Source organism: Macaca thibetana, chromosome 8, assembly GCF_024542745.1.
Source record: "Macaca thibetana thibetana isolate TM-01 chromosome 8, ASM2454274v1, whole genome shotgun sequence".
Lineage (NCBI taxonomy): Eukaryota > Metazoa > Chordata > Mammalia > Primates > Cercopithecidae > Macaca > Macaca thibetana.
In genome coordinates, this window is record NC_065585.1 from 118,017,303 (window position 1) to 118,031,095 (window position 13,793).

The 13,793-nt window shown below is 38.3% G+C and overlaps 1 protein-coding gene across 6 annotated transcripts in view; it reads right to left on the reverse strand.

Moving 5' to 3' along the window:
- Positions 1–10,726: 10,726 nt before the first annotated feature.
- Positions 10,727–13,793, reverse strand: part of CDCA2 (cell division cycle associated 2) — a 50,685-nt gene continuing 47,618 nt past the window's right edge. For all 6 annotated transcript variants that reach the window (XM_050801973.1, XM_050801972.1, XM_050801974.1 and 3 more), the window contains one exon: positions 10,727–12,094. In XM_050801973.1, the coding sequence (XP_050657930.1) occupies positions 10,863–12,094 (1,232 nt within the window). In that variant the 3' untranslated portion in view covers positions 10,727–10,862. The remainder of the gene's footprint in view (positions 12,095–13,793) is intronic.

Here is a 13,793-nt window from a genome sequence, read left to right on the forward strand (position 1 = left end):
TTTTTTAGTTTTCTGATGGGAATACTTAACAACCTAAGTATGTTTCCCCAGGAGGTCATCTATTATATTTTGTCCAATTTCTTCCTCCAAGAACTGAATCAATTCATGATGTAATGCCCAAGGGAGAACAATCTTCTGGAAACAGAGTATCTTTCTGGGGACAAGGTTGAGGAAAACATCTTAATATTGTTACAGCTTTTGGCCCGTGGAAACGGGCTTTGCTTGTGGATAGTAGATTGAAAGGGAAAGGCAGGGAAAGTCAAAGGGGCACAGGCCTCACAAGTGCCGGGGATATGGCTAGGGCTGTTTCCCTTTCTTGGAGAAACAGAGGGTACAGATCCACCCAGACATTTATAGGACAGCTCTAGGGCACTGGGCACAAATCTTAGGGACTGAACTGAAAATGCTCCTTAGACAGAGTGCTAACACTGGAAGGCAGACACAGTGCTAACTTCTAGGTTATTCACTTTTTTAGAGACAGGATATTGCTCTCTTGCCCAGGCTGGAGTGCAGTGGTGCAGTCATAGCTCATTGCAGCTTCCAACTCCTGGGCTCAGGGATCCTTCTGCCTCAGCCTCCGGAGTATCTGGAACTACAGGAGCGTGCCATCACATCTGGCCTGTTTTTGTATTTTTAGTGGAGACGAGATTTTGCCATGTTGCCCAGGCTGGTCTCAAACTCCTGGCCTCAAGTGATCCTCTTGCCTCAGCCTCTCAGATTGCTGGGATTAAGACAGGCATGAGCCACTGTGCCTGGCTGACTTCTGCTTTAAACAGTGCTGCTTCTATCTTCTTCCTGCTCCCAACCCCTCCCGCACCCCAAATATGAAAAGAAAATGTAAGTCAACATTCATCATTCAGTTAATTTTAAGAAAACAGAGGCAACTTTGGATTATTTCTGAAATTCTGGATGGCTTCAAATCTCTGCTGTGGGCCACTTTCACCAGATCCCCAACTAAAATTTTAAAGACCAGCCAACAGGAATCCAAATGGCCTGACATCTCAAGCATGGGAAGGGGAGGCAGCTGCAAGATGGAGGCGGCAGCTGAGGCAGGCAAATAAACCACAAGCTGAGGGTCACAGGCCTCCAGCCTTTCCCAGCCTTGCGGTGGCCTGCTCCTCCACTCCTGTGGCTGTCTCATTCATAACAACGGAAGCACTAGCACATCTCCCTCTGTGCTTTCAGAGGCAGGAAGATCTGACAATACCTTAGAAGGATGTTTTGTATGTTCTACTATAGTGTGAGCTGTAAAAAAAAAAAAAAAAAAAAAAAAGGTTGGGAGGACAAAGTCTAGATTAAGCATTTTAAGGGGGGCAGGATATTTATTTAAAGAAAAGCCGGTTGTTTCTCTCTGAGGGGAAAGAAAGCCACAGTGGGACTCATTTAAGAGTCTCTTCAACTTGACTGGAGAAGGTAAATTGTTTTTAAACCCGCAAATTTCATTTAGGTTTAAAGGGATCCCTTCAGCTGTCACAGGGTTAAAAAATAGTAAGACAGAACTTGGATAAACCAAAGTGTTCAATTAGTCCTTTTACCCAAAGCAAGCACTCTATGGCCTACCACATTTAAGTTTGAAGACTAAGAACTTAAGGCAACATTTACAGGTTGAAAAGGGTTTCCCCACCCCCCGCAAGACTCTGGTGCCTCCTCCTCACATTTACATTCACCTGTTAACAGCCTGAGCCAAGGATCTTGGGAATACCCACGTACCCACTCGTGACAAACTACAAAACACTCAACACGCACTGCTTGAAACTGTTTATATGCCCAGGATGTGCCAGTCGGGCTGGTTGACAGGAATATAATTGGACCTCGCAGTGCTTGGGAAGAGGTTATCTTTCCACTGCTCTGCAGTGCTTCTGAGATGCAAGACGTGGGCCGTTTCATCTGCTGTGTTTATTCGACGGAAAAGTAGCAGCCAGCAGAATTTCCACTTATTTCCACTCACACAGATGTCTAATACTGCTCAGCAAAACTTAAAGGCAGGCTAGAATTTTATATTTCAAAGGGATGACCAACGGTGAAGTCTTTGCCACTATTATGCGAGGCAGGCTGCCTGGCTTACAATTTGTTTCCTGTAGTTCTTGGTTAAGACACAAACCGAGCCAGCTGGTTATAGGCAACCATAAATTCTAAGTTATTATTGTGACCAATAATAAATATATTTTGTCGGGGTCATGAAGCACAATGGCACATTACAAAATGAATCATCTTGATGGTGCAGAATATGTTCTCCCCACAGATCCAAAGCAGGGAATACTTAACAGCCTAAGTGTGGGGGTGGGGGGGTTGGAGTCAGTAAACAACGCTGGGGCTTGCGTCATAAAGGAGCCATTGATGCTTCCTAGAGTGGAGGCCTTGGGGACAGTAGAAGGCTACTGTCAAGGGGGTTTTGGTGCATATTTGCTGGGTCTGATATTCCTAGAATTCTGAGATTCTTAGTGGTCTCTAAATGTTTAAATACTTAAATTGAAGCATTTATCACTCTTTGGGGACCTCCATAGACTTTATTTACATTTGGAGTTACTATTATCAGAGAGTTCATTTAAAAAATATTCACAAAAAGTAGTCTATTTAAAAGTATTACCACAAATGCAATTCCTTAAGACAAATCTCCAACTTTTAAGAAAGAATGCCACCTGCAAGCTGTAAATATGTGCATTAATTTTTCCCCCTAGTATTTGCTTTGGCTGTGACCTACCCTAATACTCAGTTGAACAAGGGCTAAAAATTGTCAAACCGAATTCTTGCTTGAGAGCTGAACTCTAACTACAGCCAGTTTGAGAGAAACACACATCCAGGTTTAGGGAATATGTTTTGTTTGTTTTGGCTATGACATAGGGCAGAACAGTTTCCATCCCTTCGAATGCATTCAAGAGAGTTTGAAATATTGCACAATAAAAGTCATTCATTATATCTGTCTCCTTTCCCTTCCAAAAACAAAAATGGCTGCCCAGTTCCAAATCTACACAGGGGGCAGGAAGAAGGGAGGCAGAGGGTCACTGGAAATCACCCAAGACTAACATCAGGTTTTTCAGGTTTGAGTTAGGGAATACTTCTGAAATCTTCATTCCCAGCGTTTACTTAAAACAAGAAAAGACAAGACTGGCTGCTTTATTGATTATTGCTCTGTGGTGAACAATTAGAAAATGGACATACTGTATTGCTCAAACGTTAGGCAGATAATCTTACATTTTACATTTGAGTGCTTGGCATCCAAACTAAATGTACGTGAACTGAAAAAATCCTATTTTACTCATCTTCTCTATAACGTTTCAACTGTTTGACCCCCACTTTATACTGAAAAATTATTCTCATGTTTGAATCAGACATAGGGATGAACCTATTTTTGAAAGCACCTGCTACCTAGCAGTTACGTGATGTGAAAAAAGTAGAAGAAATTGACATTTACTTCCTTGTTTACCAACAAGGACCTGGGATATCAGAACACTGGGAATGCAGTTTGCTTTTCAAAAGAAAAAGAAATGCCGGTATCAGATCACTGTATTTGACATTATGAAATATTATCAAAGTGGAAGAACTTTTAAAGCAAACTTTAAGACAGTAAAAAAACCATGAGAATAAATTATCAGATATAGCAAATATATAAGTTACCTTTAAATTCTGAGCTTAAAAATTCACACATACACTTACAAATTTGGAACTTTAAAAACTTATATAATTTGACATTTCTTCAATTACATCTAAAACCAAAACGTCAGCTGTTTGCATCCCTGAAGGAAACTTTTTATCACAGAACATAAATCAAGCTAGTCAATTTGTATGTCTAGGATAAATGAGAAAAAAGAAAGTCAGCTCTCCAGGTGGTCGCCGGAAATTCTGTGATGAAATCCCAACCTGCCTTTTAGAAAATGCAAACCTGTATTCTTCTTTAATGTAAATGCTCCTTTATTTTCTCTTTTCATGTAAGAGATACAACGCTTAAAAAGTATCAAAAAATAAAAGCAGTTTCAGAAAATATTTGCTTCTCAATTTCCTAGAAATTTCTAAAAACCTTTCTAATAAATCTTTAAGGTCACATCAAAATCAGACGAAGTATGATCTTGGTTGAAGATGTGGAACAAATCTTCAACTGATATGTATCAGTTGAAAGACAGTAATTACTTACCTTCTCATTTAAGCTATGTTACTTGCAGTCTGTAACACAGTTTCATAAACAGAAAAGCATCAAAGAATGTGCAAAAATGAATACACCTGCACAATATTAGACAAACTTGAAACTATTAGTACATTAGTAATTAACCCATTCTAGAGCTAAGTCAAGGCTATGTAATAATCTTCAAATAAATTTAAGACACCCCAAAAGGGGGAAACAATTATTTGCTGTAATTTAATCCCAATTCCACTCACTTGGTCTAGGACTTCAAACCCAGAGTGAAACCCTTTAGACACGCTACAAAGAAACCCAATAGTATGAGCCAGAAACGCCTAAGCAATTGAGAACAGAGCAGGTTTCTTTAAAATTTTAGGTACAATTCACAACTTGTAGTCTAGTTTCAAATCCATGCTTTTCCAGATGTATTTATGGGTTAGATTTTAAAGAAAGTTAATAAATACTTAGAAGAAAAGCATGAGATGAAGCCAGCCTGTATCATCTAGTCTCAGTTTAATGATGAAATTATTAATAATTATTGAATAATAATCAAAGGAGATTTGGAACAGGATGTGCCTTTTGGGTCCCCACTCCTCTAAAACTCCTATTAGTGAATTTGGTTCAAGCATCACCTATTCTGGAAAGAAACTAAACTTTCGTGATTGAAAGTTGATGCCCCCTGGAGGGTTGACAGGTTAGGGTATTTCTTTTTTATTATACCCTGTAATGTATTTTGTAATGTAATTTTGATCCCTTATAGGAAGAAAACTGAGCATCTTCAAAGTAATTATATTTAGAAATTAATGCCTGGCACATAGTTGTTGAATAAATGACCGGCAAATTATTTTATTAACGAGTCCATAATCTGCCTACCTAGAATGAGCTGGTGCAGGAAATTTTCCTATATTAGGAACTAATTCTCAAATGCTAAGGTTACTAAGGACAGTGACATTTATTCATTATTTATTTATTTCAGACAGGGTCTCACTCTGTCACTCAGGATGGAGTGCAGTGGCATGAACATGGTTTATTGAAGCCTCAACCTCCTGGGCTCAAACGATCCTCCTGCCTGAGCCTCCAGAGTAGCTGAAACCAAACATGCCCAGTTAATTTATTAATTAATTTATTTTTTTTGTAGAGGTAGCGTCTTATCGTGTTGCCCAGGCTGGTCTCAAACTCCTGGGCTCAAGCCATCCTCCTTGCCTTGGCCTCCCAAAGTGCTGAGATTACAAGTGTGAGCCACCATGCCTGGCTAATTTTTATACTAAACCAAACTATAATAAAAGCTTCAATTTATGAAAATAAATGAGTTATGCTTATTAATTTTTACCAAATTGAATTTTGAACCTTATTTTAATTCACCTTATTTTCTTACTGCTCTACAGAGTACAGAGTCCAAAGAGAGAATTATTTCTTGATGACAATCTTTCAGTGACTTAGGGTCAAATTTTAAATCATAAACTGTAGTAAACTAGTTTCTAGAGGACTAGGCTGAATGCAGAGGCGCCCAGATCAGTTAGTTTCCTTGCTGTGTCTCTGATAGCCTGTCATTGCTGGCTTGGCTTCTTGCACCCAAATGGTACTACAAGTCTGGGTATATAACTGAAGGCCTCAGACAGATGTGGTTGGCCAACCTTTTGCTTCTTCTGGCCTCCTCTCTACTCTCCAAAAAAAACTTCAACTATGATTTTAAAAAATTCAAAATTTTCTCATATACTCGCGGTGGTATGATATTGATAGAATAGACATACAGATGAACAGAATAATATCCAGAAATAGATATAAACATATAAGGTCAAATAATTTTAACAGAGGTGCCAATGTAATTCAATGAGAAATGGTTAATCTTTTCAACAAATGGTGTTGAATGATTTTCATTAAAAATAAAAGACCCGGCCGGGCGTGGTGGCTCACGCCTGTAATCCCAGCACTTTGGGAGGCCGAGGCAGGTGGATCATGAGGTCAGGAGATTGAGACCATCCTGGCTGACACGGTGAAACCCCGTCTCTAATTAAAAAAATACAAAAAATTAGCCAGGCACAGTGGCGGGCGCCTGTAGTCCCAGCTACTCTGGAGGCTGAGGCAGGAGAATGGCGTGAAGCTGGAGGTGGAGCGTGCAGTGAGCCGAGATCGCGCCACCACACTCAGTCTGGGCGACAGAGCAACACTCCGTCTCAAAAAAAAAATAAAAAAGTGAAAAAAAAAAAAAAAAAAACGCCACCTTCATCTTACACAAGAAAATGAATGTGTATCTAACACTTAAGTGAGAGCTAAAACTATACAACTGGAAGAATACACAGGAGAAAATCTTTGTGCCTTTGAGTTAGGCAAAGATTTCTTAGCTAGGACACAAAAAGCATATGCTTAAAGTAAAAACAAGGTAAACTGGACTTCATCAAAATGAAATCTGTTCTTCAAAAGACATTGCTAAAGAAATAAAAAGACAAGCCACAGAATGGGAAAAAATATTTTAAGAGACATATCCAATAAAGGATGTGTATCTAAATGTACAGATTCTTGTAACTCAGTAATAGTAAGACAGTAACAGCAACAACAAATGTGGGCAAGAAATTTGGACAGACATCTCAACAAGGAAGATAGAAAGATGGCAAATAAGCATAGGAGAGATGTTCAATATCATTAGTCATTAGAGAAATAAATCAAAACCCATGAGAAACTACTGCACACATACTAGAATGGCTAAAATGAAAAAATGCAAAATCATGCAGCCACTATGGAAGTTTGGCAGCTTCTTAAAAAGGTAAACATATATTAATACTACCACCATACAGCCCAGGAACCCTACCACCAGATACTTATGCAAGATAAATGAAAACATGTGACTATAAAAAAGGATCCATATGTGAATGGTTATAGCAGCTTTATTCATAATAGCCCCAAACCAGAAATAATCCAAATATCCATCAAGTGGTAAACTGATAAACAAGTTTTGGTACATCTATAAAATGGAATAAACAAGTATCAGCAATAAACAAGTATCAACTACTGATAGCATGCAAGCATGGGGGAATCTCAATAGTATTATGCTAAGCTAAAGACACAAAGGAAGGCTGGGCGCCGTGGCTCACGCCTGTAATCCCAGAACTTTGGGAGGCCGAGACGGGCGGATCACGAGGTCAGGAGATCGAGACCATTCTGGCTAACACGGTGAAACCCATCTCTACTAAAAAATACAAAAAAACTAGCCAGGCGAGGTGGCGGGCGCCTGTAGTCCCAGCTACTCAGGAGGCTGAGGCAGGAGAATGGCGTGAACCCCGGAGGCGGAGCTTGCAGTGAGCCGAGATCGCGCCACTGCACTCCAGCCTAGGAGACAGAGCGAGAGAGCGAGACTCGGTCTCAAAAAAAAAAAAAAAAAAAAAAAAAGACACAAAGGAGTATATATTGTAGGATCTCATTTGTATGACAGTCTGGAGAAGACGGAACTGTAACACTAGAAATCAGATGAGCAGTTGTGAAGACCTGGGGTTGGCGGGTAGACAATTGACTATAAAGAGGCAGGAGGAATTCTGGGGTGACAGAAATGTCCTATTACTTGATTGTGGCACTAGTTACATGGCTGTATAAATTTCCCAAAATTCTGGATGCTTTAAAAAAGCGAACTTCACTGTAGGTTAATTATACCTCAATAAATTGACTTTGAAAAGTAGCTCTTTCAATCTAAAGCATGAACCAGGCATAATTAATCATTCTCTCCTCCATATGCCAGGTCTAAGGCTCACCCTCAATTCTGCAGCTTAAGTGGAAGTAGAGGCAGTAGTGACAGAAGATGGGAGCAAAATGGCATTAAGTAGTAGGAACAGAAAATGAGAGGCAGAAAGAAGGCAAGGATACTAAAATGTGTGTAAGGGGAATGTGCCAGTTAAGATGCACAGAAGAGAACGTAATCGTTTTAATTTCAAGGAATTTATCTTACAGATATTTTCAACAAGCCCAACATGGCTATGTATTTGCTATATTTACTGCTATAATTGCAAAAGCTGGAGACAACTGACATTCATCCATTAGTGAGGAGATAGCCACCTTCATTACAGATGTTCAAGGTGTATATGCAGAGGTTAAAAAAGACTGAAACAGCAGCACTAGGGCTGTCCATAAAAAGACTAAAGGATACTCATGGCATTTTGTTGAATTAAAAAAACCAAGTGGCAGAATGGCACACACAGTGATCCTGTTAGAAAACAACAAAACGATGCGTGCATGTTTACACGGGAAAGGTCTGAAAGGTGCATGCCGGGTGTTAAGTGCTTGCACAGAGAGAGCTGCAGAGAGGAGGGTGTGGCTGGATGACACCTACGTGGAATGGAAGGAAGATAGATTCCATATTTCCACTTTTAAATTCTATACAGTTCTGTGTTTTTCAATAGATACATACTATTTATGTAAGAAAAATGAGTAAAAATAGAGGGCCACACAGGCCACAGCCATTAGGTTATGCACAGAGAAGGAAAAACTTCAGAGGTTGTGCTGCCATCTTCTGGAACAAACAAGAATGTACAGGAACAGAAACATGATGGAAGGACGTCAAGGGTTATAGCAGTGAAAAACTACGGCAGGAAAAAAAAATTTTTGAAGCCAAGCTTTTGATTTCACCATTAATGAAAACAAATGGGAAAACAACAACAACAACAACAACAACAAACCAAGAATGACCAAATACAGAAATTATTAATGTTTTACAAATCTTGTACAAACGAGACCTGGTAGATAAAACTGCATCTAACTTGCTTTGATTGTTCGTATCTGTTCTTTTTAGGAAAAACGCCTATTGGTTATTGACAAATGCCGACAAATGTTTATAAGGAAACATTTTGAAACTAAGGGCGTGTTTACATTTTTAACTGCTGCTAGAAAAAGAGAACATTTCACATTTGAAAAACCATGCCCAAATCACAGATTGGAAATGTTTCCCTCATTCTCATTAGCACTTTTTGAGAAATAAAACAAAGCATGTGAAATTTTAAAAATTACAATACAATTGAGATTATATATCATCATAGAAAATAGGGAGTGAAATAATAATAGTTGTTAGTCTCCATATTAGACAAGGTAGAAATGCAAAACAATTTTATTAGGTTTCTGAAAGTTTTCTTTTCAAATCATTAAAACGAAAAAGCTTCAGAGAAGCTAATTCGTTCATTTTCTTGGGTGGGGGGAGTGGTGAACTTGTTTTTAGTGGTAGTGATTTGCCAACACCACCAAACTAGAAATGGAAAAAAAGAGTCTATAAATAATTTACATGTAAAGATAAAAGAATTTTAAAAACAATCCACCCTTGAGTAGAAGAAATTGGGGATCACTTTGAGTGTTAATGTAAAATACATTAGTCTTTAGCAGCGGGAGTTCCAGACCTGCCGGTGCCAAGAAGGTAACAAATAGTCCCTATGTAAGAAGGGGGAAATGGGTGCCCAGCGGGAGCTTTCTTCCCTGCTGTGTTATTTATAGAGAGCTCTATTTGTTAACATGTTTCTGCTATCATGGAGAGGGGGAGTTTAATGATTTAAAGGATTTCAAAGACAATTGTTTAATGATATAATGATTTATGTGCATTCATAAATTCCAGATATATGGCAATTTAGTTTTTCAAACGGCTATCACTGAAACAGCCATAGGAGATGTTGCAAAAGCTAGAGAAACCAAGTCAAGTGCCAGACATTACAAAAGAAAAAGAATCGCTGGAAAACTCAGTGTTAAAAAAATCAGTGACCTACCACCACACTTAGTGTTAGTAAACTAAATTTCTCAGTGAGTTTTGGTTTTTAAAACTTTTAATGGAAAATCATGAATCAAGTCCTAAACTGCCTGTGACTAATTAGAATAATCTGAGAGCCCAGTCTTTAACTGAGCTGCTATATTTTCACCAAAAAAAAAAAAAACAAAAAAAAAAACACACAAAACCAATCCTCTCACACACACACACACAACAAAACATACAGGAATCTTATTTGAAGGAATGAATAGTTTCATATCAGAGTTATTTCTAAATTATATATTCATTTATAGTGATGAATTTATAAGACTGTGGTTACTGAAAGAATTTTCTGAAATTTCTTGTTTAGGATTTAAACTATTAAAATAAAAATCTCATTTGGGACAGATAAAACAAACCATCAAAGCTTCTCTTAAATTTAACCAAAAGGAAAACAAGTTTTGTAATTTCAACTTCTGTCAGTTAAAATTCATAGCCAGGTTTTTTTTTTTTCCTAAAGAAAAATACATATCTCACCCGCTTTACGTCTTAAAGTTTATATTTCCTTCAATTTTAATAAAGTTCCATTAATTCTATCAATTTGTCTTTTGTGGGGGAAAATCAAAAACAAAAACAAAAAACAAACCTCTTATCCAGATAAAATTAGCCAATTCTAAAAGATGCTTCTAACAACAGAGTCTAAAACTTCAGTGGTAAATATGTACTTAAAAAATATATATATACTAAAAAAAAGTCTAAAAATTGAGAGATGTCTTGTTGGGCCTAAAAACAACCCCTTTAGCGAAATAGTAATAAAGCATTTACTCTCTGAGGAAAGACGAATATATTTAATAGAATGTTTTCTATCTGAATGGTGAAGAAACTTATTTATTTCTACATAAAAGTAGGTTCAACTCAAATGAGTTTATTTATTAGCAACTTTTGAAACACCGAGGTTGAACAGAGGATGGGAACTAGACAGATCATCTCAGCATAGATGGTTACTTTCCATCTTGCCACAGACTCTGCAGGAAATGTCAATTACTGCTTTCTTTCTCCATTATGCTCAATCCTTTCCAAGGCAGTCAGAGAGCTCTCTCCCTTCCCATTAAGAGAGGATCTTCTCCGGTAGCCTTTGAACTGGGAAGTGGCTTTAGTATTTGCAAGTGTAGATATACAAAAGCTCTTCCTCCTCTTACCAGGTTCATCAGAAGAACCAGCAGCAGGGCCCTGGCTGTTTTCTTGATCTGAGACGGGAGGTGCCATCTGTGGTTTTTGTCTGGAGGACACAGTTTCTTTTCTGGGAGACATACTTTCAAATCCACTGCTGTCAAATGTACATATTGTTCTTCTTTTGGCTTTTTGGGAAGTGGAAGGAAGTGGAAGTGAAATCCACACAAGCCCTTCGTTTTCCAAATCTTTCTGTAGCCTTGTGCTACGTCGCACTTTGGTTTCACTATTTCTCCTCCGAAAGGTTTGCTCAATGGCATCAGACAAATCTTTAAACAGTTCAGAATTTTCTACACTAATTTCTACAGAGCTGCCCACATTGGAGGAGGGTGTGTGATTGCCCTTTTTTTCCAAATGTAAACTTTGACCATCAGAATAATACATGGAGCGTCTTCTATCTTTCCTGTCTCTGCAACTGTTAACACTGCTACTTTCCATGGGTTTTCTTCCCAAATCCTCACTTTGGCTGTTAGATTCTTTCATATTTTCAATTAAGACATCTCCTAAGCAATGACAGTCTTTTTGAGAGTTAGGCATTAAACGATTGCATTGCAGTTTTCCTTCTGCAGCTACTAAGAAGTCATCCTTTCTTTCACACTTTATGTTTAGATCTGGTGAAATTTTCAAGATTTGACAAAGGTTTTCTGCATTTTGACGAGCAGCAGCAGCAAATTCTTGACCCTGTTGCAGGGTCAGAGCAGGTTTGGGACTATCTGATGCCACATGTTCTTCAGGTACAGAAGCACAAGAAGCAGGACTGTCAGCTCCAGCTTCTGGTTCATTTTCACTTTCTGACTTATTTTTTGCTTTTGGAATATTTTTATTTTCATTAATGTTCATTATATTTGTATTTGGATCTTCATCAGAAGTAGCATAGACAACCGATGAGGAACTTTTCATATAAGAGCAAAATTCAGACACATCATATTTATCAAAGCCTTGATGCATATGCAAATCTGGGTCGTGAGGCAAAAGATCCTTTCTTTTCACTGGATTTTTAGGAGCCTTCACTTCTTCCAGTTTGCCATTTGAGTTGAAATAACCTATGGGCATGTAAATAGGTTTCAATCGAATTAAAAAGTAACAATGGGAATGAACTTTACATTTATTAAATAATCAGGTGCCCTGTTTTGTTTTTGTGTTTTAAGCATTCACAAGACCCAAAAATGTTACACTGTACTTGCCCATCTGTCATCCTCCTCCTCCTCTCTTAGTTCTCCCATGATCCACAGGTTAAGAAAATAGGTATTCAACGCATGAATTAATAAAGCATATAAAACTAAAACCATGAAAGTGAGAACGCCATCTGAAACTGCTTCCTGCATTCTAACACCCTTCCCATGCTACAGGGTCCATTAGCACGAGGCAGCGACATCTCCCATTTCCCTAAAAATGAATGACTGCAAATGGGCAACATTATGCTTCTGAAACTTTCTACCAAGGTATCCTCCGAAACACGGGAGGGAAAATGTGGAATTCTGGGGGTATATGAGGACTTACGAGCTAAAACAGCATGCCTGAAGACACTCAGGTCTCATGCCCTTTGTTAAAAATTACTATAAAGTGCACCGTACTCTCAAGCAGAACCATGTTTGTTTCAATATTATAAAAATTAACCCTTAATTCCTCAGCCTTTGACTAAATATCCTCCAGGAAGATACACATGGGCAGCCTTTCATGTGTTTCTGGCACATCAGAGGTGGAAAAACCATCATCAAATTGGTAAGTAACACAGCCCACATGAGTTCAGGCTTTATGAGTTCTAAATCTTAGAAAAATTAGATGCAATCTTTGTTACCTCAGATGATGTTTTTCAGTGGTCAGTCAAATGAATAAAGTATTTTAAACAAAATAAAAACTAAAAGATTTATAAAACATAAGGTGAGCCACAAGTCTAAAAAATCAATGTTTCCATTTAAAAATATATCCATGACTAAGATACTTAAAATTATGTCACTTAAAGCTAGAGATTAAACAGATCAGTGTTCACTCAATGCCAACCAATGTTAGTTGGGTTCTTTAGACAGCTTTAAAAATTGATATTTATGGCTGGGCACAGTGACTCACACCTGTAATCCCAGCACTTTGGGAGGCCGAGGCAGGCATATTACCTGAGGTCAGGAGTTTGAGACCAGCTTGGCCAACACTGTGAAACCCTGTCTCTACTAAAAATACAAAATTAGCCAGGCGTTGTGGCACGTGCTTGTAGTCCCAGTTACCTGGGAGGCTGAGGCAGGAGAATTGCTGGAATCCAGGAGGTGGAGGTTGCAGTGAGCCAACACTGAGCCACTGCACTCCAGCCTGGGCGACAGAGTGAGACTCCATCTCAAAAAACAAACAAACAAACAAACAAACAAACTAACTATCTAACAAACAAAAAGATATATATTTCGCATAAAATCCAACATACTAGAGAAGGAAGGTAAAGGAGATATAGGGAGATAGGAAAGGAGAAAGAGATAAAGGAAGGAAGGAGCTGAATTGCTTTAAATCCATGTAGCAGGTGATACCACTGGTTACAGATAAAAAATGCTTTAGGTATTTTTAAAAATAAATTCTCTAATAGGATGCAAGATGGAAAATTTTACTACAATCACTGTTTAAAAATCTTTTGAAAAACTCCTGTTAGAACCAGAGATGTAATGAAAATAAGACTTAGTTTCCACTCTCAAGGAGACTGAAGTTTTAGGGAACAGGGGAACACAGAAAATAGATCATCATAAAACCAGGTGATGGAAGTAT